Source organism: Oryctolagus cuniculus, chromosome 15 (genome assembly GCF_964237555.1).
Source record: "Oryctolagus cuniculus chromosome 15, mOryCun1.1, whole genome shotgun sequence".
Classification (NCBI taxonomy): Eukaryota; Metazoa; Chordata; class Mammalia; order Lagomorpha; family Leporidae; genus Oryctolagus; species Oryctolagus cuniculus.
This window is the reverse complement of record NC_091446.1, coordinates 60,597,033-60,616,137: the sequence shown is the minus strand read 5'-3', so window position 1 is coordinate 60,616,137 and position 19,105 is coordinate 60,597,033. Positions and strand designations below refer to the sequence as shown.

At 39.6% G+C, this 19,105-nt stretch overlaps 1 protein-coding gene and 1 non-coding gene across 2 annotated transcripts in view; both read right to left on the bottom strand.

Moving 5' to 3' along the window:
• The window catches only part of CCAR1 (cell division cycle and apoptosis regulator 1), a 51,811-nt gene that overhangs the window by 16,012 nt on the left and 16,694 nt on the right, over nucleotides 1-19,105 (bottom strand). The window contains exons 5-15 of the mRNA XM_017348736.3: nucleotides 17,746-17,939; nucleotides 16,435-16,549; nucleotides 16,144-16,336; nucleotides 12,872-13,001; nucleotides 12,486-12,647; nucleotides 9,340-9,565; nucleotides 8,721-8,834; nucleotides 8,026-8,192; nucleotides 7,070-7,280; nucleotides 6,178-6,261; nucleotides 4,381-4,566 (exon numbers count right to left, since the gene is read on the bottom strand). Of these exons, the coding sequence (XP_017204225.1) occupies nucleotides 4,381-4,566; nucleotides 6,178-6,261; nucleotides 7,070-7,280; nucleotides 8,026-8,192; nucleotides 8,721-8,834; nucleotides 9,340-9,565; nucleotides 12,486-12,647; nucleotides 12,872-13,001; nucleotides 16,144-16,336; nucleotides 16,435-16,549; nucleotides 17,746-17,939 (1,782 nt within the window). The remainder of the gene's footprint in view (nucleotides 1-4,380; nucleotides 4,567-6,177; nucleotides 6,262-7,069; nucleotides 7,281-8,025; nucleotides 8,193-8,720; nucleotides 8,835-9,339; nucleotides 9,566-12,485; nucleotides 12,648-12,871; nucleotides 13,002-16,143; nucleotides 16,337-16,434; nucleotides 16,550-17,745; nucleotides 17,940-19,105) is intronic.
• LOC127484289 (small nucleolar RNA SNORD98) lies at nucleotides 8,323-8,387 on the bottom strand. Its single transcript, XR_007911170.1, has one exon. It is a non-coding gene; the product is annotated as a small nucleolar RNA SNORD98 (small nucleolar RNA).

Sequence of the window (19,105 nt, the reverse complement as noted above, 5' to 3'; positions counted from 1 at the left end):
TTCACTAACTGCCACCCACAAGGGAGACCTGGATAAAGTACAAGGCTCCCGGCTCAGCCCTGGTTGCTACAGGCATTAAGTAAGAGAAAAAACAAACTAAAAAAACCCCCACAAACATACAAAGATAATGTTCCTTTTTTTTTTCCCTAAAAATTTATTTATTTATTTGAAAGGCAGAGTTACATAGAGGCAGAGGCAGAGGTAGAGAGAGAGGTCTTCCATCCACTGATTCACTCTCCAGATGGCCGCAACAGCTGAAGCTGTGCCAATCTGAAGCCAGGAGCCAGGAGCTTCCGGGTCTCCCATGTGGGTGCAGGAGCCCAAGGACGTGAACCATCTTCTACTGCTTTCCCAGGCCATAGCAGAGAGCTGGATCGAAGTGGAGCAGCCAGGACTCAAACCAGTGCCCATATGGGATGCTGGCACTGCAGGCAGTGGCTTTAACTGCTATGCCACAGCACCAGGCCAAGATAATGGTCTTGTTAGGCAGTATCATATCCAAAAGCAGAGAAATGAGAACCACCCAAACATCCATCAGAATAAAGAAAATGTGGTTTATAAATACATATAAAGTTATTATTCAGTCTAAAAAAACAATGAAATTTTAGTCCATACATGGATGACCTTGGAAACTATGTGATAAGCGAAATAAGCCAGACACAAAAGGACAAATACTACAGGATTCCAATTACGTGAGGAATCTAGTATATACACACAGAAAGTTAAACAGAGGTTACTAAGGATATGGCAGAGGGAATAATTGAGAGTTACTGAATAATGGGTAGATTTTTTTGTGCATAAGGATGACCAAGATGTAGAAATGGACACTGATGATTACTGAAGAATATTTTCAAGGTATTTGATGCCACTGAATTGTTCACTAAAAATGACTGAAACAGTAAATTTAAAATAATGGGGGGGGGGGGCATGGCACAGTAGGTTAATCCTCTGCCTGCAGCACCGGCATCCCATATGGGCGCCGGTTCTAGTCCCAGATGCTCCTCTCCCAATCCAGCTCTCTGCTATGGCCTGGGAATGCAGTTGGAGGATGGCCCAAGTGCTTGGGCCCCTGCACTTACGTGGGAAACCGGGAAGAAGTACCTGGCTTCTGGCTTCAGATAGGCGCAGCTCCGGCTGTTGTGGCCATTTGGGGAGTGAACCAAAGGAAGGAAGACCTTTGTCTCTCCCTCTGTAACTTTACCTCTCAAATAAATAAATAGTATCTTAAAAAAAAAGTATATTTTCCCAAAACAACAGAACTTATAAAAAGGAAAATAGGGATCGTTATTTAGTGCTATTATTATGTTGCTTGGGATACCTGCATCCCATATCAGAGTGCCTAATTTGAGTTCCAGCTCTGTTTCCAACTCTGATTTCTTGCTAATGTATACCCTGGGAGGGAGGAGATGATGACTCAAGTACTTGGGTCCTTGCCACCAAGTTGTGAAAACTGGATTCAGTTCTGGGCTTCTGGCTTTGGCCTGGCCCAACCCTGGCTATTATGACCAACTGGAGAGTCAACCAGCAAATGGAAGATTTTTCAAATAAAGATAAATAAATAGTTTTTAAAATAAACATCTTTTAAATTTATTTTTCCACAAACTTTTTCAAGTAACTCACCTTTGGGTATTAAAGGAAAAAAAAAGATTTGTATTCAGCAAAACTGACTTCCAAATATAAAGGCCATAAACCACTGTCAAATTGATGAACTTAAATATTGTTTCCACAAGCTCTTTCTGAGGAATCTACCAGAGATGAGCTTAACAATGACAAAGTATGCTGTGACATAATGGGTAAAGCCACTGCCTGCAGTGCTGGCATCCCATATGGGTGCCGGTTCATGCCCCGGCTGCTCCACTTCCGATCCAGTTCTCTGCTATGGCCTGAAAAAGCAGTAGAAGATGGCCCAAGTCCTTGGGCCACTGCACCAATGTGGGAGACCTGGAAGAAGCTCCTGGTTCCTGGCTTCAGATTGGTGTGACTCTGGCAATTGCAGCCAACTGGTGAGTGAACCAGCTGATGGAAGACTTCTCTTTCTCTTTCTGCCTCTCCTTCTCTCTGTTTAACTCTGCCTTTCAAATAAATCAATCAATCTTAAAAAAAAAAAAAGACACTAACAAAATTTTACATATACTTACAGAATGAAGACTAAATGATTAACAAAATACAATATGTAACGGCTATATTCTAGGTAAATGTATTATAAGTATGACATAAAAACTTGAAAAGCATAGGGACAGCACATACAAAATTATTTTTAAATTAATTTCAGCAATACTGACAGGGCAGATATGATGGCACAGCAGGTTATGCCATCACTTGGGAAGCCTGAATTCCTTACCCGAGTACCAGCTCAAAAGCTAACTATGCTGCTTCCAATAGCTCCTCCTGTCTGAGAAGGCAGCAGATGATGGCCCAAGTACTTAGGTCCCTGCTACCCCAGAGGGAGACCCAGATGGATGGAGTTCTGGATTCCTGGCCTCAGCCTGGCGCAGTTCCAGCTGTTGCAGGTATTTGAGGAGTGAACCAGATGATGGAAACTGTATCTCTGATTGTCCCTCTGTCTTTTAAATAAACAGTCTCTTAAAAAATAATAATACAGGCCAGCGCCGCGGGCTCAATAGGCTAATTCTCCGCCTGCGGTGCTGGCATACCGGGTTCTAGTCCCGGTCGGGGCACTGGGTTCTGTCCCGGTTGCCCCTCTTCCAGCAGCATGCTGATTCGAAGGCAGGAGCCAGGTGCTTCTCCTGGTCTCCCATGGGGTGCAGGGCCCAAGCACTTGGGCCATCCTCCACTGCACTCCCGGGCCACAGCAGAGAGCTGGCCTGGAAGAGGGGCAACTGGGACAGAATCTGATGCCCCGACCGGGACTAGAACCCGGTGTGCCAGTGCTACAGGCAGAGGATTAGCCTAATGAGCCACAGCGCCGGCCCAAGTAGCAACTTCACAACAAAAGCATATCTTGGCTTCTAAACTCTACTCTCCACCAAAAGTTATCAGGACTTCCTAAAGAAATGACTTATTCCTGAACCAGAGCAGGAATAACGCACACTAAGATTCAAACATTTGGGGCCGGGATTATGGAACAGCAGGAAAGGCCAAAGCACGCAATACCAGCATCCCATACAGGTGCTGGTTCACATGCTGGTTGCTCCACTTCCAATCCAGCTCCCTGCTAATGGCCTGGGAAAAGCAGTGGAAGATGGTCCAAGTGTTTGGGCTCCTATCACCCACATGGGAGAACTGGAAGTAGTTGGTTTCTGGCTTGGGCATGGCCTAGCTGAGGCTGTTGCAACCATTAAGGGAGTGAACCAGTGGATCAAAGATCTGTGTCTCTCCTTTCTAACTCTTTTAAAGAACTAAGTCTTTTAAAAAAAAATTAAGATTGAAACATCCTATTTCACAAGAAAATAAGTACTCTGAAAACAGAGTCAAAAGGGCAGGTAACTTGATAAGTATTTTTTCTTTATTTGAGAGACATTTGTCTCTAAACACAACAGGTACAAAGTCTCCAGGTACAAAGTCTCCATTCACTTTTTCACTCCCCAAATGAATGCCTATAGTGGCAGAAGGGCTGAAGCACATGTTGGGAATTCAATTCAGGTCTCTCAGGTAAGTGGCAGGAACCACCTACTTAAGCCATCACTGCTGCCTCCCATGGTCTGCATTAATGGGGAGCCAAAATCTGATGCTGGAGCTGGGAACTGAACCCAGGCACTAGAATATGGGAGATGGGCATCCTAACTGGGATCTTAACTATGAGGTCAATTGTTCACCCTGCACATTAAAAGGGATTCCACTGGCTAATTTTGGGATACTTTTATCACCAAAGCACATGTTTATAACTGAGTCAAATAAGAAAATATTAGTTCATGGCTGGTGCTGTGCCTTAGTGAATAAAGCCATGCCCTGCAGTGCCAGCATCCCATATGGCGCCTGTTCGAATCCTGGCTCCTCTACTTCTGATCCAGCTATCTGCTAAGGCCTGGAAAGCAGTAGAAGATGGCCCCTGTACCCGTGTGGCAGACCTAAAAGCTCCTGGCTCCTGGCTCCTGGCTTCAGAATGGCACAGCTTCGGCCGTTGCAACCATTTTGGGGAGTGAACCAGAGTGTGTGTGTACCTTAATTGAAGTATAATCTACGTACTATAAAATTCAACCTTTTCAGTAAACAGTTCTGCAAGTTTTAATGCACAAAATTATGTAACAGCCATCACAAGATATAAAATGATTCAATAAAATATTTCAGAGACTTGAGTTTTATCCCATAATTTTGTATACACACACATACAAATAAACAGCATTAAGTTACGCAATCCAAGAACTTCAGAAAAGACCATTGCAAATACCATTACGGTGTTTTTAAATGACTCAAACATACCTCTTTGTCATCTTCAGATTTTCTATCATCTTCCTCTTCCTCTTCTTTTTCAGATTTCTCCAATTCCTTCTGTTCTTCCTTTTGTTCTTCTACCTTAAGTTGTTTTGTCAATCGGGCTATTAACTGGGATTTTAATCCTTTGGAACTAAGAGCTCGACTTTCTAATTCTTTTCGGAGATCATTTACCTATATATACAGAGCATAAAAACAGATAAAGAAAATGGGATTTTTGAAACAGTAAACAAAATAATTGTCTTTTTTTTAAGATTTTTATTTTTTATTTATTTGAAAGGCAGAATTACAGAGTCAGAGACAGAGAGGGAGAGACCTTCCATCTGCTGGTTCATTCCTCAAATGGCCACAACAGCCAGAGTTGGGCCAGGCAGATACCAGGAGCCCAGAGCTTATTCCAGGTCCCCCACATGGGTAGAAGGGACCTAAACATTTGGGCCATCTTCCACTGCTTTCCTAGGTGCATTAGCAGAAGCTGGATTGAAAGAGGAGCAGTCAGGTCTCAAACCAGCAACCATGCTGGCATCTCAGGTACCAGCTTTATCTGCTAGACATGTATTATTTCTGAAAAAATTTGGTGACAGAGACACTTGTATAGCCCATACAAAATGCTTGTGAAAAGAAATACAATATGACAGAATAATTTTAGAAAGTAATTTGAAGACTTTTTCTGAGTTTTTATTTATTTTTTATTTGAAAGGCAGTCAGACACACAGAGAAAACAGAGAAAGACACTATATCCATTGGCTCACTCCCTAAATGCTCTAAACAGCCAGAGCTGTTAGGCCAAAGCCAAGAACTCTATCTGGTCCCCCATGTGGGTGACAGGGACTGAAGTAATTGAGCTACCAGCTGAGGAACTCCCATGGTGTACATTAGAAGGAAACTGGGTCAGAAAATTTCCAATATAGGATGAAGGCATCCCATGTTGAAACTTAACTATTGTGCCAAATGCCAGTCCCCTGTAATCTATTTTAGGATGTTTCAGGGGTTGGTGTTGTAGCTTAGCCAGGTAAAAGCAATCTTGAGAGTGAACCAGTGGATGGAAGCTCTCTCCCCTTCTCTCTGTAAATCTTAACTTGCAAAATTAATAAATAGGCGTGCTGGCACCGTTTATAGAGTCCTGGCTGCTCCACTTTCAATCCTGCTCCCTGCTAATGCTCCTGGGAAAAGCCTTGGAGGATGGCTCAGGTGTTTGGGCCCCTGCACCCACGTGGGAGACCCAGAGGAAGCTCCTGGCTCCTGGCTCCAGATCGGATCAGCTCCAGCTGTTGTGGCCATCTGGGGGGTGAACCAGCAGATGGAAGACCTCTCTCTGTTTCTACTTCTCTCTGTAACTCTTTCAAACAAATAAAATAAATCTTAAAAAAAAAAAAAAAAAAGAAAAGAAAAAAGAAAGAAAAGAAAAGAAAAAGAAAGGCAGAGAAAAACTGACAGCAAACTCCAATCCTCTGGTTCAATCCCCAAAGGCCCAAAAAGCTAGGCCAGGGCTAGGGCGAAGCCAAGAGCCAGGAAATTCAATCTAGATCTCCCACATGGGTGGCAGAGACCCAAGTACTGCCTCTCGGTGTCTTCCATTAGTGGGAAGCTGGAATCAGTAGCAGAGCTGGCATCTGAACGCAGGTACTCATATATGGAATGTGGGTATGTGAACAGCTAGGTTAAATGTCCACCCCTTGAATAGTTTTTATCTGAATAAAACAAAATTAAACTACACATTCTGACCAAGATTACTCTTCTTGTTCAGAGATTTAGAATTATAAACCTTCATAATTTCCAAGTTACCTTCATTGTCTTTGGATCAAGTTTAGACCAATGGGTAGGAGTGGAAATTTCTTTAGCTTCACCATCATCTTTTTCTTCTTCATCCTGACATACAAAGTTAAGAACATAATTACTATTCTGAAACTTTAAAATAAAAGTAATTTATTTTTAAAAGTCTGTTGCTGATCTGTGCAAGGTCACAAATGTTTCAGATTGTCTTCTCCTAAAGTTATTATTTAGGCAAGTCCACGTACATACATTCTACCACTTTTAACTGATCACAAAGACACTCATCAGCCAATCAAAGCCAGATCTGTGAAACACAAAAGGGTGATAAATTACAACACAAAGGATATCAGGGATGCACAAACACTGCTGGTCTCCACTAACCACACAGTGTGTGATCTTGCCCCAATTTTCAAGCCACCCAAAGACTGATTTAGTCAGACCTTTGAAATGTACCAAAGACGTTGCCACATAGCCTGAAATTTCAAATCTCTCAGACTTGTGGTTGTCCAATTTCAAATATCCATGACTAGAACTGATGACCGTGAAAGAGAAAATTCTTTTAAACTTTAGAAAATGGCAAAATGTTTAGAATGGCTTAATACTGAATCTTGCTCAACAACTGGTCCCAGATTCCAGCAACTAGACCTATGATAAAAACAAAACTGTGCAATTTAAGCACAACTATTTTCCTTTGAGGTCTTAGCAGTCTTAAAAGTCAGCGTAATAGACAGAATTTTTAAGAGAAAAGAACATACAACTATACTGCTGAAAGCTGGATTACCAGTCGCTGTTACCATTTATGTTCCTCCATGTGTGTTTGTTATGTAGTGTGTGGTGTGCATTTGTGCCTGTGTTCCTGTGCCTGTGAGAAGCGGAAATAGAAAAAGGGATTAGCGTTCAGTGCCTGTTCTCCATCAGCCTCCTTGCGTTCACCCTGAAGCTTCTCGACCAGCTGCTGCTTGTATCCTCGGGAGAGGGTTTCCCACTCTGAGCGGGTGGGAAGGCAATGCCAAACATCCGGGAAAAATAAAACCACTGTCTCCACATGAGCTGGAACTGTACGCCCCTTGTGGGTCTCCTCAGGGCGATGGTAGCGAATCTCTGCAAAACGGTACCTGTTGCAAGGGAAGAAGCATGTTGGAAAAAAAATTCTAAAATACATTTTAAAGACCCTAGTTCACTTGTAGCACATCAAGTAAAGAAATTTTGCTGCAAGAACTTGAGGTTGGTCTAAAGAAAAAAAAATTATAGAAGCCATAGTTCCTCTTTTGGTACATTTGTACAATATTTTAATGGTTACAAGAAGAATATGTTCCCCCAAGACATTCTTTAAGTTTCATTATAGAGCTACCCATACTTTAGAGAATACCTGAAGAAGCTGGATAGCTGTTCAGATCTCATGTGCTAAAAAAGAATATTCTTAAGTAAGTCACAAGATATATACTAAAATACAAAGGACAAATAACCCTCAAGAGAAAATATGGCTGAACAAAAATAATCAGCAACTACATCATTTTATAACAAAAGAATTATAATGAAATGAAGTTCTCTCTTGACGATCTTCTCCAGCTATGCATGAAATGAAAAGTATTTCAACATACATCCAACTTCCAAAATACAGCATAATGAAAAAAATTTTCAGTTTATTTTGATCAATTCTCAATACTTCTTCCCCAAAACATTTTTGGCACCAAATAAACTTTTGCTACTAATGGGGATTTTGCTTTTCAGATTATCTGCATGATTAGAGGTGCTAAAATACTGGGGGCTGGGCCGGGGTGGGGGGGGTACTCATAGACAAAAACATCTACATATACTATAAGAAAAACATTTCTAATCAAGAAATGAATTGGTACTTACCATTGTGTGCACACACTTAGATCAATGCCTGTCAGAGCCTTACAACAACGAATAGCAGTCTTAATCAACACAGAGGGATCTTTTTCTGGGTCTGGTCCATCCAACGAAGGAGACCAGTGGCCTCCAATGGCCATGGCTTCATCCTTGCCTTTCATGCCCACTAAAAACTAATTCAAAACAAAGAATCATTTACATAGATTATGCAACTCATCAAATCACAAATAAATACTTGAAAAGGAAAGGTACAAACCTTTCCAACATCATTTTTACTACCTCTGGTATCTGTCAGTCAAGGAAGAGTTCAGTTCATCGTGTTCCACACTGCATTTCAGCAATGGAATAGGATTTACACATCATAACTCATCCTTCTAAAATATTTCTTCAGATAAAATTATTTTAAAGAAACAAGCTATAATTCAAATTTTAACAGCATCAAGACACTCTAAATCCCATTACCACTAAGATTTATCATGCTACAGATATAAAAGACCAAAATGACATGTGAGCTAGTTACATACAAATAAGATAGAACCATAATCTGCAATGAGAAAAACACCTACATCATTAAATCTGAGTACCTTAACAATACGAATCAACAAGATTAAAAATAGCGCTTTTAACTTTATAATGTACATAGAGTTAGAACTAAGTAAAGTGAATACAATCTAAACTTTAAAATAAATGTTTCATTTTACCTTAACAAGCCTAGCAGGATGTTGAAATCCATCTCGAAGTTCTTGTGGATCCTCAGCAAGAGCACATGACTTATGATACAAATCTTCCATGCTAGGGCTAGCCATCAGCATAACCTATTATAGTCAAATAATTCAATCCTGTCAAAAGTCTAAAGTAATGTAAAAAAATGAGAAGTACTACTAATTATCCTTAAATATTAGTAATCTGAAATTTTTAATAAAAATGGAAAGTAACTTTTTAAGGGCTGCTTTTTTTGACAAATAATATTTTAAAGCAGAAGAAAACTTATAATAAACAGTATGCTAAATTTTTCCCTTAAGCCTAACATTTAGTGCATGTACCCAAAATCAGATTCTACCAGGGGCTCTCAGAAGTCATTAAACACTCTTAAAAAAACCTCAATAACATCAACTTCATCCTCATGTTTTCATGAGTTTTAAGAGGTAAGGCAAATGGAGGTTAGGATAAATTACTTAAATAATTAAGAAAATCAATCAGACAAGAAAAAAACATGTACTGAGGCCTTCTTACTTATAACCAATTTCTGCAGATTAACTCCACATAACAATTATCCTAATTAAGGAATTTAAGCTGTATATCATAGAGTGGAATACAAACCTTTGCACTGTACAAGTGATCAGCATCAGGAGGATCAAGAATAGCCATATTTTTTTCTAAAGACTCTACTTCTCTGTGCATTACATAGAAATTGCAGTAATTTCCCAGCTGAAATGGTCTTGACAAAGGGAATGCATCCACCCATGTAAACTGAGCATCAAAAAAGTCACTAGGTATATACAAATTCTGATAACGGCGCCTTAGTTCCATCATGTCACAACTGGGACTGAAAAACAGACATAAGTAGTGAATAAACAGCCTTAATACTAAAGGTTATACAAATATTCACTCAATTCTGAGGCCAAATATATAACAGAACAGTAAAAAACAGGCTCAAGAGGGACAGTTAATTATTAATGAGCTACAGATTTGCATGGAGACATATGAAAATTTTATCTTTAAATTTGTATACTCACAGCTTTGAATAAATGGCTAGTACCGACATGTTATCTTTATTTCTTTAATTTTTGTGTGTAGCTTATAATTCTTTAGAGAAGACCCTCTGAAATAACTTCAACCCCAGCTCCAGAGAAGATCTGAATAAAAGCAGTTCCACCTCACTTGGAACTGAATAATATTTGAAAAAATAACAGTTCATATAGAATAGATACAAAGAAAGGACAAGAATGTAAACAAATCAGTATTTAAATGCTTCTCAATCAGGTTTACAGAGTATAAAAATATATAACTTAATTCTATAGTAAGCTCCTAGACCAAGCATATTTATATTCAAAATTAAGTACAGAAATTCACATGGAAGCAAAATCCAAATGCTCTTTGGATTATCCACACCTCCATACCCCTCTATGTGAATGGTTAAGATCCATACCTGATTATTATGTAAAGAGGGAATAAGTTTCTTGCCTTTTATCTGGCAACTTATTTTTAAAAGGATGATTTCCTTTTTCCTAAGAAGCAGAGCTTTTAAAGCAGAGGAACACAAAGGTAAATCAATCTGGTAAAAGGCCAAGAGATGTATGTTAAAAGTATAGTGAATTAAATTGGAAAACACCAACAATTTGTAAAAAAAAAAAATATTGTCTTTTAAAAAGACAATAAAGACAAGAATATGAAATATGAACTAATATTTATGAAGAGATGTTTATCTGAAGGCTAAAATAGAGTGGTAAACTTGTCAGTTATGGTTACAGATACAATTATACTACTTTAGATTAATTTATGCTGTCAAAATGATGAAAATGTGAAAAATTTATGTGAGTTTTGTTACCAAAAACAGTATGCGTTAGGGCAGATGTTTGGCAAAGCAGTTGAGATGACTGCATTCCATATCAGAGTGCCTGACTCAAGTCCTGGCTCCACATCACCAATTCCAGCTTCCTGCTGATGCACACAAGGGGTGGTGGCACATAAAGGCTCACATATGTAGGTCCCTGCCATCCATGTGAGAAACACAGATCGAGTTCCAGGATCCTACTTTCAGCCTTGCCCAGCCCCAGCTGTTATGTGCATATGGGGATGTACCAGTAAATGGAAGAACTCTCTCTCCATTGCTCTTGCTCTCAAAAAAATATTTTTAAAAACTTGTGTAATAGTTTCCTATTCCTAAAATGTGTGATAGAGTGTTTTACCCCAGAGGAGTAATCGATAAATAAAACATGACAAGAAATACATCATTTCTTCGGCATACAGTCTCTCATAATGCTTTAATGTAAAAAAAAAAAGTCTTCATTTGCACAACTATGGATAAGAGGAGCTATTTGAAACTTTAAAATCAGTTCTAGTTACAATAGGTTCACTTATATTCTGGGAATTTACTTAAAAGTGATAAAGTGAAACTGCGGAGTTCTAGCTTGGAAGGAATGAGAGCTATTCAATTTCATCTTGTATGCACTAACTCTTCCCAGAACAGAGATTAAAGCCTGAGCTTATGGGGATACTGTTGTGGCTCATCATATGAGCACTGGCTCCACTTTCCACTGAGAAAGCAGTGGAAAATGGCTCAAATGCTGGGGCCCCTGCAACCCACGTAGGAGAGCCTGATAGGGTTCCAGGCTCCTGGCTTTGGCCTGAGCTAGTCCCTGCAGCAGCCATTTGGGGAGTGAATTAGCAAATGGAAGATCCCTCTCTCTGTCTCTCCCTCTCTAACTCTGCCTAATGAACCAACAGATAAAAGGTATCTTTCTCTCTCTCTATAAGTCTCCATTCAAATAAATAAATAGATAAGTAAATCTTTAGTATCTTTGGGCCTGAAGAAGTGGTTTCAGTTCCAATGAGATTCTCTGAAATATGCAGGCTAGATATTGTTAAGTATAAATATAAGAAAAGTTAACAAAACTAATATGATTAAGTGCAGTTGCTGATGTGACCACAAGCAATAATAAATGAATAGCAATTATAAACAAGCAAACTCAACAGACAAGATTTTCTTCACCTTAAAATATACCAGCTTACTAGATCTAGAAATGAATATATAGTACATACACTTATTTGCACTTACGCCAACATCTTTGAATGTTATTAATGATCTTATTTCATTTGTTTTCATTGCAATTTGTTTTCCATCTGTTAATCAAATACCAAGATGCCATCTCAACCCACTACACTTCAATAATTATTGAAAATCGGTAATGCTATGTGCTTTAGTTATATGAAATCAAACTCAAATAATTCTCCTAGGTGAGATTATCTTCATTCTGCAGGTGAAGATCAGAAACTCTTGGCAATTCACCCCTCAATCTCTTGATTCCAAAAGCTGAATACATGAATGATGTATTTATGTATATACATGCATACATACACAAGTGTCTGTGTGTACAATCTATGGGTTTGTGAGTGTTCATAATAGGAACCAATGAAACATGAATTGGTTCACTGATGCATTATTGCTCCATCATATACAGCATACGTTGATGATTTTTAAGATACAATTTAATCAGAGAGGAATTTCCTCCAGGTGCTTTTTCAATAATTTTCAACTTAATAAATGTACAAAAACAATGTACCCTTGCAGAGAACTAAACTGCTACTTTACATTGCATTTCTGCCTATACATAAAAGGCATTAAATGTCATGAAATGAATGTTGTAGGGGAAAAAAAAAAATCTGGATGTAACTTAGTCTACCAAATTATACAAAATTACAAGATCAGTAATTCAATAAAATAATGTAGAAGAAAAAGAACATACCAATCTAAAGAAAACTTCGAAAACTGAACGGTGTAACGTGGGACCACGCGTCGAACTCTCCGAGGCGATCGTTCTCTCTCTCTCCGGGGAGAACGCTCCCGGGAACGCTTCCTCTGAGGGGATCTTTCTCTGGATCGCCGTCTTTCTCTTTCCCTTTCACGACTTCAAGCAAATTTTTCTAAAATTACTAATATTCTGGCATTATGGAAAAGTTCTTTAATGAAACAAATCTAATAGGTAATAAAAGATTCACAATTTTAAAAAATTGTGGTAAAACAGACATAACATCCAATTTACTACCATAAGCTTTAAAAAATGTCATTCTAAGTACATTTATTGTTATATACCTAATCACCATCAGCCACGGTATAATTTTTAAAACATACCTTCGGTCATCTTTTCTGTTGGGCACTTGATCCCCTCTGTCATTCCTTCCTGAAAATCTGGATGGAGGATCTAATCTTCGCGCTGGTTGTGGCTGTGAAACTATACGGACAGGAGGCTGCAATAAACCAGCTTTAAAAGATATAGAAAAAAAAAAAAAAAGGATGAATTTCTTTAATCAAAGTTCAAAAGCACTAACTAGCTGAATTAGATGAAAACAGCCAAGTAAACAGGAGTCACTAAAACATTTTTTAAATCAAAGCATAAGTTATAATTGTTTTTGAAGATAAGGGGTTTTTTTTAGATCTATTTTATTTTAAAGAGTTACAGAGAGGCTGAAGCAGAGAGAGAGAGAGAGAGAGAGAGAGAGAGAGGTCTTCCATCTGCTGGTTCACTCCCCAGATGGCCACCAATGGTTGGAGCTGCGCCCATCTGAAGCCAGGAGCCAGGAGCTTCCTCTGGGTCCCCCACGTGGGTACAGGGGCCCAGGATCTGCCATCCTCTACTGCTTTCCCAGGCCACAGCAGAGAGCCGGATAGGAAGCAGAGCGGCCGGGACTCAAACCATTACGACCATTTGGGGAGTGAACCAGCAGATGGAAGACCTCTCTCTCTCTGTAACTCTTTCAAAGAAATAAAATAAATCTTAAAAAAAGTACTCATTCCCCCCATTTTTGTTGCAAGATTTTAAATTTTTTTATTTGTTGAAGGTCAAAAGTACAGAGCGAGAGATGGAAAGTGATCACCCATCTGCCAGTTCACTCCCTAGATGGCTACAACAGCCAGAGCTGGGCCACATGGGTGCAGGGATCCAAGCACTTGGGTCATCTGCTGCTGCTTTCCCAGGCACATTAGCAGGGCTTGATCAGAAGTGGAGCAACCATGACTTGACCACCATATGGGATGCTGGTGCTGCATGTGTCAGCTTTACCCATTTTGCCACTGTACTGGCCCTATTTTTATTTATTTGAAAGGCAGAGTTGCGGGGTGGGAGGACTAATCCTCTTTTCAGCATATCAGTTCAAAAGGATTTAAAAAGGTGACTTTCTTTAAAATCTATTTAATTTAATCAAATTATTAGATTTAAACTTCTCTGAGGTTGGTATTATGGTACACGGAACTAAGCTGCCATCTGCAACACATGTTACCGTGCCTATTCAGGTACCTGTTGCTTCACTTCACATCCAGCTCCCTGATAATGTGCCTGGGAAAGCAGTGTAAAATGATCCAAATGCTTGGGTCCCTGCCAATTAAATGGAGACCTGGAGAAGAGTTCCTAGCTCCGGGATTCCATTTGGCCAATTCTAGCCATTGTGGCCATCTGGAGAGTGACCTAGAGGATAGAAAAGATCTCTCTCTCTTCCCCTCTAACTCTGCCCTTAAATAAATAAAACGCATCTTTAAAAAAATTTTATGTTCTCTAAAGTACAACTATATCACAGAAAATAACAAAAAATATAGCACAATTTCGTTCTTCCAGATAACAAGATAAATCAGATTGAGCATTTCTCAAGCAGATATTTTTCTAATACTAGCCTATGATAAAGATACTCATTCTCAGTATGAACCATATGATAGTGTTCATGTGAATTATTTCTCTGTAGTTTGTCACAAGAGAAAACCTCTCAACAGCTTTTTCCTAAAAAACTAGTTCAGGCCGGCGCCGCGGCTCAATAGGCTAATCCTCCGCCTGCGGTGCCGGCACACCGGGTTCTAGTCCTGGTCGGGGCGCCGGATTCTGTCCCGGTTGCCCCTCTTCCAGGCCAGCTCTCTGCTGTGGCCAGGGAGTGCACTGGAGGATGGCCCAAGTGCTTGGGCCCTGCACCTGCATGGGAGACCAGGAGGAAGCACCTGGCTCCTGCCTTCGGATCAGCGCGGTGCGCCGGCCGCAGCGGCCATTGGAGGGTGAACCAACGGCAAAGGAAGACCTTTCTCTCTGTCTCTCTCTCTCTCTCACTGTCCACTCTGTCAAACAAAAACAAAAACAAAAACAAAACAAACAAAAAAAAAACCTAGTTCAACGTGAGGGATTTTTTTTTATCATGAATAGAAAAATGTATGTCAGCAGGATTCTTGTACTTCTTTGATGCTTGTTTCCTTTCAATACCAGTGTCACCTCAGAAATATATTTACAGCTTTCAACTCAACAACTTCACTGGGACATCTTATATAAAAATGAAGCACTCAAGTCTTAATGGGCTATCTGAAAGGACACAAGATTCAGCCTGAAAGAAATTCCCATTATTAATACTCATATGGACAATTACAAAATCTAAAAAGAAAAATTATTGGGTATTAAGCAATAAATAAAAACTCACGAGGCCATAATAATAATAAAAAAAAAAAAAAGAAAGAAAGAGTAAAAGGGGCCAGTGCCGTGGCACAGTGAGTGAAGCTGCCTTCTGCAATACTAGCATCCCATATGGTCGCTGGTTCATGTACCGGCTGCTCCACTGCTGATGGCCTGGGAAAAGTCCAAGTGTTTGGGCCCCTGTCATCCACGTATGAGACAAGAATGAAGCTCCTGGCTCCTGACTCTGGCCTGATCCAACACAGGCCATTGTGCTGGTTCGAGACCCAGCTGCTCCACTTCTAATCCAGCTCTCTGCTATAGCCTGGGAAAGCAGGCCCCTGCACCCGTGTGGGAGACCTGGAAGAACCTCCTGGCTCCTGGCTTCGGATCAGCGCAGCTCCTAGCTCCTGGTTGCGGCCATCTGAGGAGTGAACCATCAGATAGAAGACCTTTCTTTTTTTCTCTCTGCCTCTCCTCTCTCTTTGTAACTCTTTCAAATAAATAAATAAATCTTTAAAAAAAAAAATCTCTCCCCAGCCCCGCCACTGTAACTTTCCCCTTCAAATATATAAATCGTTTAAAAATTTTTTTTGTTTTATTTGAAAAGTAGCAAAACAAGACAGGAGAGGGGTTAGAGACAGAAATACAGAGACAGACATACACGCATCCCTTCCATTCACTGATTCACAAGCCAACTGCCTGAAATAGCCAAGGGCAAGGCCAAGCCAAAGCCAGGAGCCAGGAACTCAAGCACTGGAGCCACCACTTGCTACGACCCAGAGTGTGCACTCAGAGAAAGCTGGAATTGGAAACAGAGTCACTCTGATATGGAACATGACTTATCCAAACACTATCTTAAACTGATGCGCCAAATATGTACCCTTACCTCTTTTGTAATGAAAGGCATATGCTTATCATTATTTTAAACTAAAGAGTGTACAGCTGTCTGAATCAAAAAGCAAAGGCATACTGCACATAATACCTTTCTGCTGTGGTTGCTGTAATAAAGGCTGTGGCTGAGTCTGCAGCAGTGGTGTAATCGAAGCTGCTGAAATCTGTGCCTGAAGCAGTGACTGAGGCTGCGGCTGGGCCTGAACACCAAATGTTGTCTGTGGTGCAATCGGCTGCAGTACAGCAGGAGGAGTCTTCAGTAAAGGTTGGGTTTGAGACTGATTCTTAACAAAAATAAATAAATAAAATGTTTTAAAAAAGAAAAAGAATAAATGGCTCAATTACCAAGTTTCTACGATACCTAACTCAGTATGCTGTGTACCTGATTTGGTAATGTTTGAATTCTTTGTGCATTCCATTTAAAAGGCATATTAGGATTGTAAGTAGCTTCAACCAGTACTCTGTCACCCACTTGCGGGGTTTTCCCTTTGACAGCACTGCAAGAAAAAAAAAAAGAAATAAACATAATTAAAAGAGATTTTCTTAAAAAGATTTATATACTTAACTATTTAGAAGTAAACTACAGGGCAGTGTTGTGGAGAAGCAGGTAAAACCACCTGTGACATGGCATCCCATAAGGGCACCAGCTCAAGACCTGGCTGCTCCACTTCCAATCCAGCCCCTCCCACCCACATGGGAGATCCGCAGGAAGCTCCTATGGCTTCCACCTGGCCCAGCCCCGGCCAATGGGCCATTTAGGGAGTAAACCAGTGGATGGAAGATCTCTCTCTGTGTAACTCTTTCAAGCAAATAAATAAATCATTTTAAAAAAAGTAAACTATGGGAAATGTAAGCCTGGAAACTCTTAAAAAGCAGGTTTATGAAGGAACTTTAAAATATAGTTGTGGAAAATGGGGTTAAAAGTTTATTTTGATACAAAAAAAAAAAAGCCAAAAATTCATGCATATTGGACCTCCTAGACTCATTCTGTAATTACATTCCACCATCCCTACAAAAACACAAAGTTTGCAATAGAAGTAGTAATTACCATTCTATCTTCTGTGTCCCTCTTCTCTACCATCACATTCTAACTTTTAGAACTCAACAATAAGATTCACTTTGGGCTTGTGAAAGGTAAGAGAAATGGAGAGAAGAAGGAAGTCCACTTAACAGAAAATAAATTTTTTTAAAAGATTTATTTTGTTTATTTGAAAGGCAGAGTTACAGAGAGGTAGAGGCAGAAGGAGAGGGAGGGAGGGAGGGGGAGGGAGAGAAAGGGAGAGAAAGGTAGAGAGAGAGAGAGAGAGATTCTTCCATCCACTGGTTCACTCCCAAATGGCTGCAACAGCCGGAGTTGAGCCAAATCAAAGCCAGGAGCCAGGAGCTTCTGGGTCTCCCACATGGGTGTAGGGGCCCAAGGACTTGGGCCATCTTCCATGGCTTTCCCAGGCCATTAGTAGGGAGCTGGATTGGAAGTGGAGCAGCCAGGATTTGAACCAGCACCCATATGGAATGCTGGCAATGCAGGTGGCAGCTTTACCTGCTACGCCACAGAAATAGCCCCAGAAAAATCTTCTATAATAATCTGAGGGGCTGAAGGATTAAAGCAAAAAATTATAATGCAACTAAAATTATAAGCAGGTGCTTTATGCTATATTAAAGACGCCACCTGCCAACACCTAATGAAGCTTACCTAAGCTGAAAGAATACATCTTCATCCACAAATCCAAATGTATCATGTAGCTTTGTAACCACCCCTGTGAAAACACGCTGTTTCTGAGGTTGGGTCTGTTGCTGACTGGACCTTGGTGTCGGATATGACACAGTTATCTGTGCTGCAGGCTGGGGAGAAGACAGGCTAAGGCTTGTAGGCAGTGCAACAGCTGGCTATAAGACAAAATCAATATCAAATTAATAAATCATTTTAAATTGACCAAAAACTTAAAATGACTATTTTTTCAACATATGTTTTCAGTGAAGTTCCCTTAGATGAGTCATTTTATAGGTTCCTCCAAGGAAAAAGGTATATAGTACGATGAGTTTTAAAAACATTGTGTGTTTTTGGCTCCTCTTAGAAACTCAAAATTCATACTGTTATGATAAAGGCACAGGAAAATCCTAAGTATTATAAAGGAACTTTCTTAAAGTTTGACCACAAAATTATTTTAACATCCTGAACACTAATGCTTTAGGGATCCATGTCAGAAAATGATTTGCTAAAGAAAAAAACTTCTACACCTTTTCTGCTTCAACTGGAAAATCCTCAATCCGGAAATAGCAACATGAAATAGGCTTGGTCAATTTTAGTTCTTTAATAAAAATGGACCGAGAATGATTTTAAATTGAAAAATTAAAAAAAAGGGAACAAATTCAAGAATAATAAGATATAAAAACTTACACAGGGAAAAGCTTCTCTACTATTTCTGTTCCTAAGCTACCCAAATTTCCTATGCATGCAGCAATCACCAGCACCATTTATCATTACAGAGCATCCTGGTAACATTTTATTTACAAATGCACATATGAATAAAAAGACAGATTTCCTCTTCCTCCTCCTTACTTAAATGGAAGCATATAATACACACTGGCCCATACCTTTTCCTTTTGCTTCGTATTTCTGAGCTATCATTCCATACAAGTACATAAAAAATATCCAGCTCCTTTTTAGCACCTACATTGTACTACACACTATGTACATACCAGGGATCAGCAAACATGGTCCATGGGCCAAATCTAGCCCCAAATCAGCCTGAACTGTTAGTAAGTTAAACAACGGTTTTTATACTTTTAAAGGATCGTTAAAAAAATAATAATAATAAGTTGTCTGCGAAGTCTGTGGAAGCAAATACATATCAGAAATTCAAAACTTTTTTATTTTGTTGAGAAATCAAACTGGTAACACAATAATGTCACCTGTTAAGGTTGGGTTAAAGAAGAAATAACGTGCAAAAATTTCAAAAATATGAGCTATAAAGAAAAAGTAAAAGCAAAAAATCAGTATTAAGTTTGAAATAAAGACCTTATTTGTATTTGGACTCTTAGTTGGACCTGTA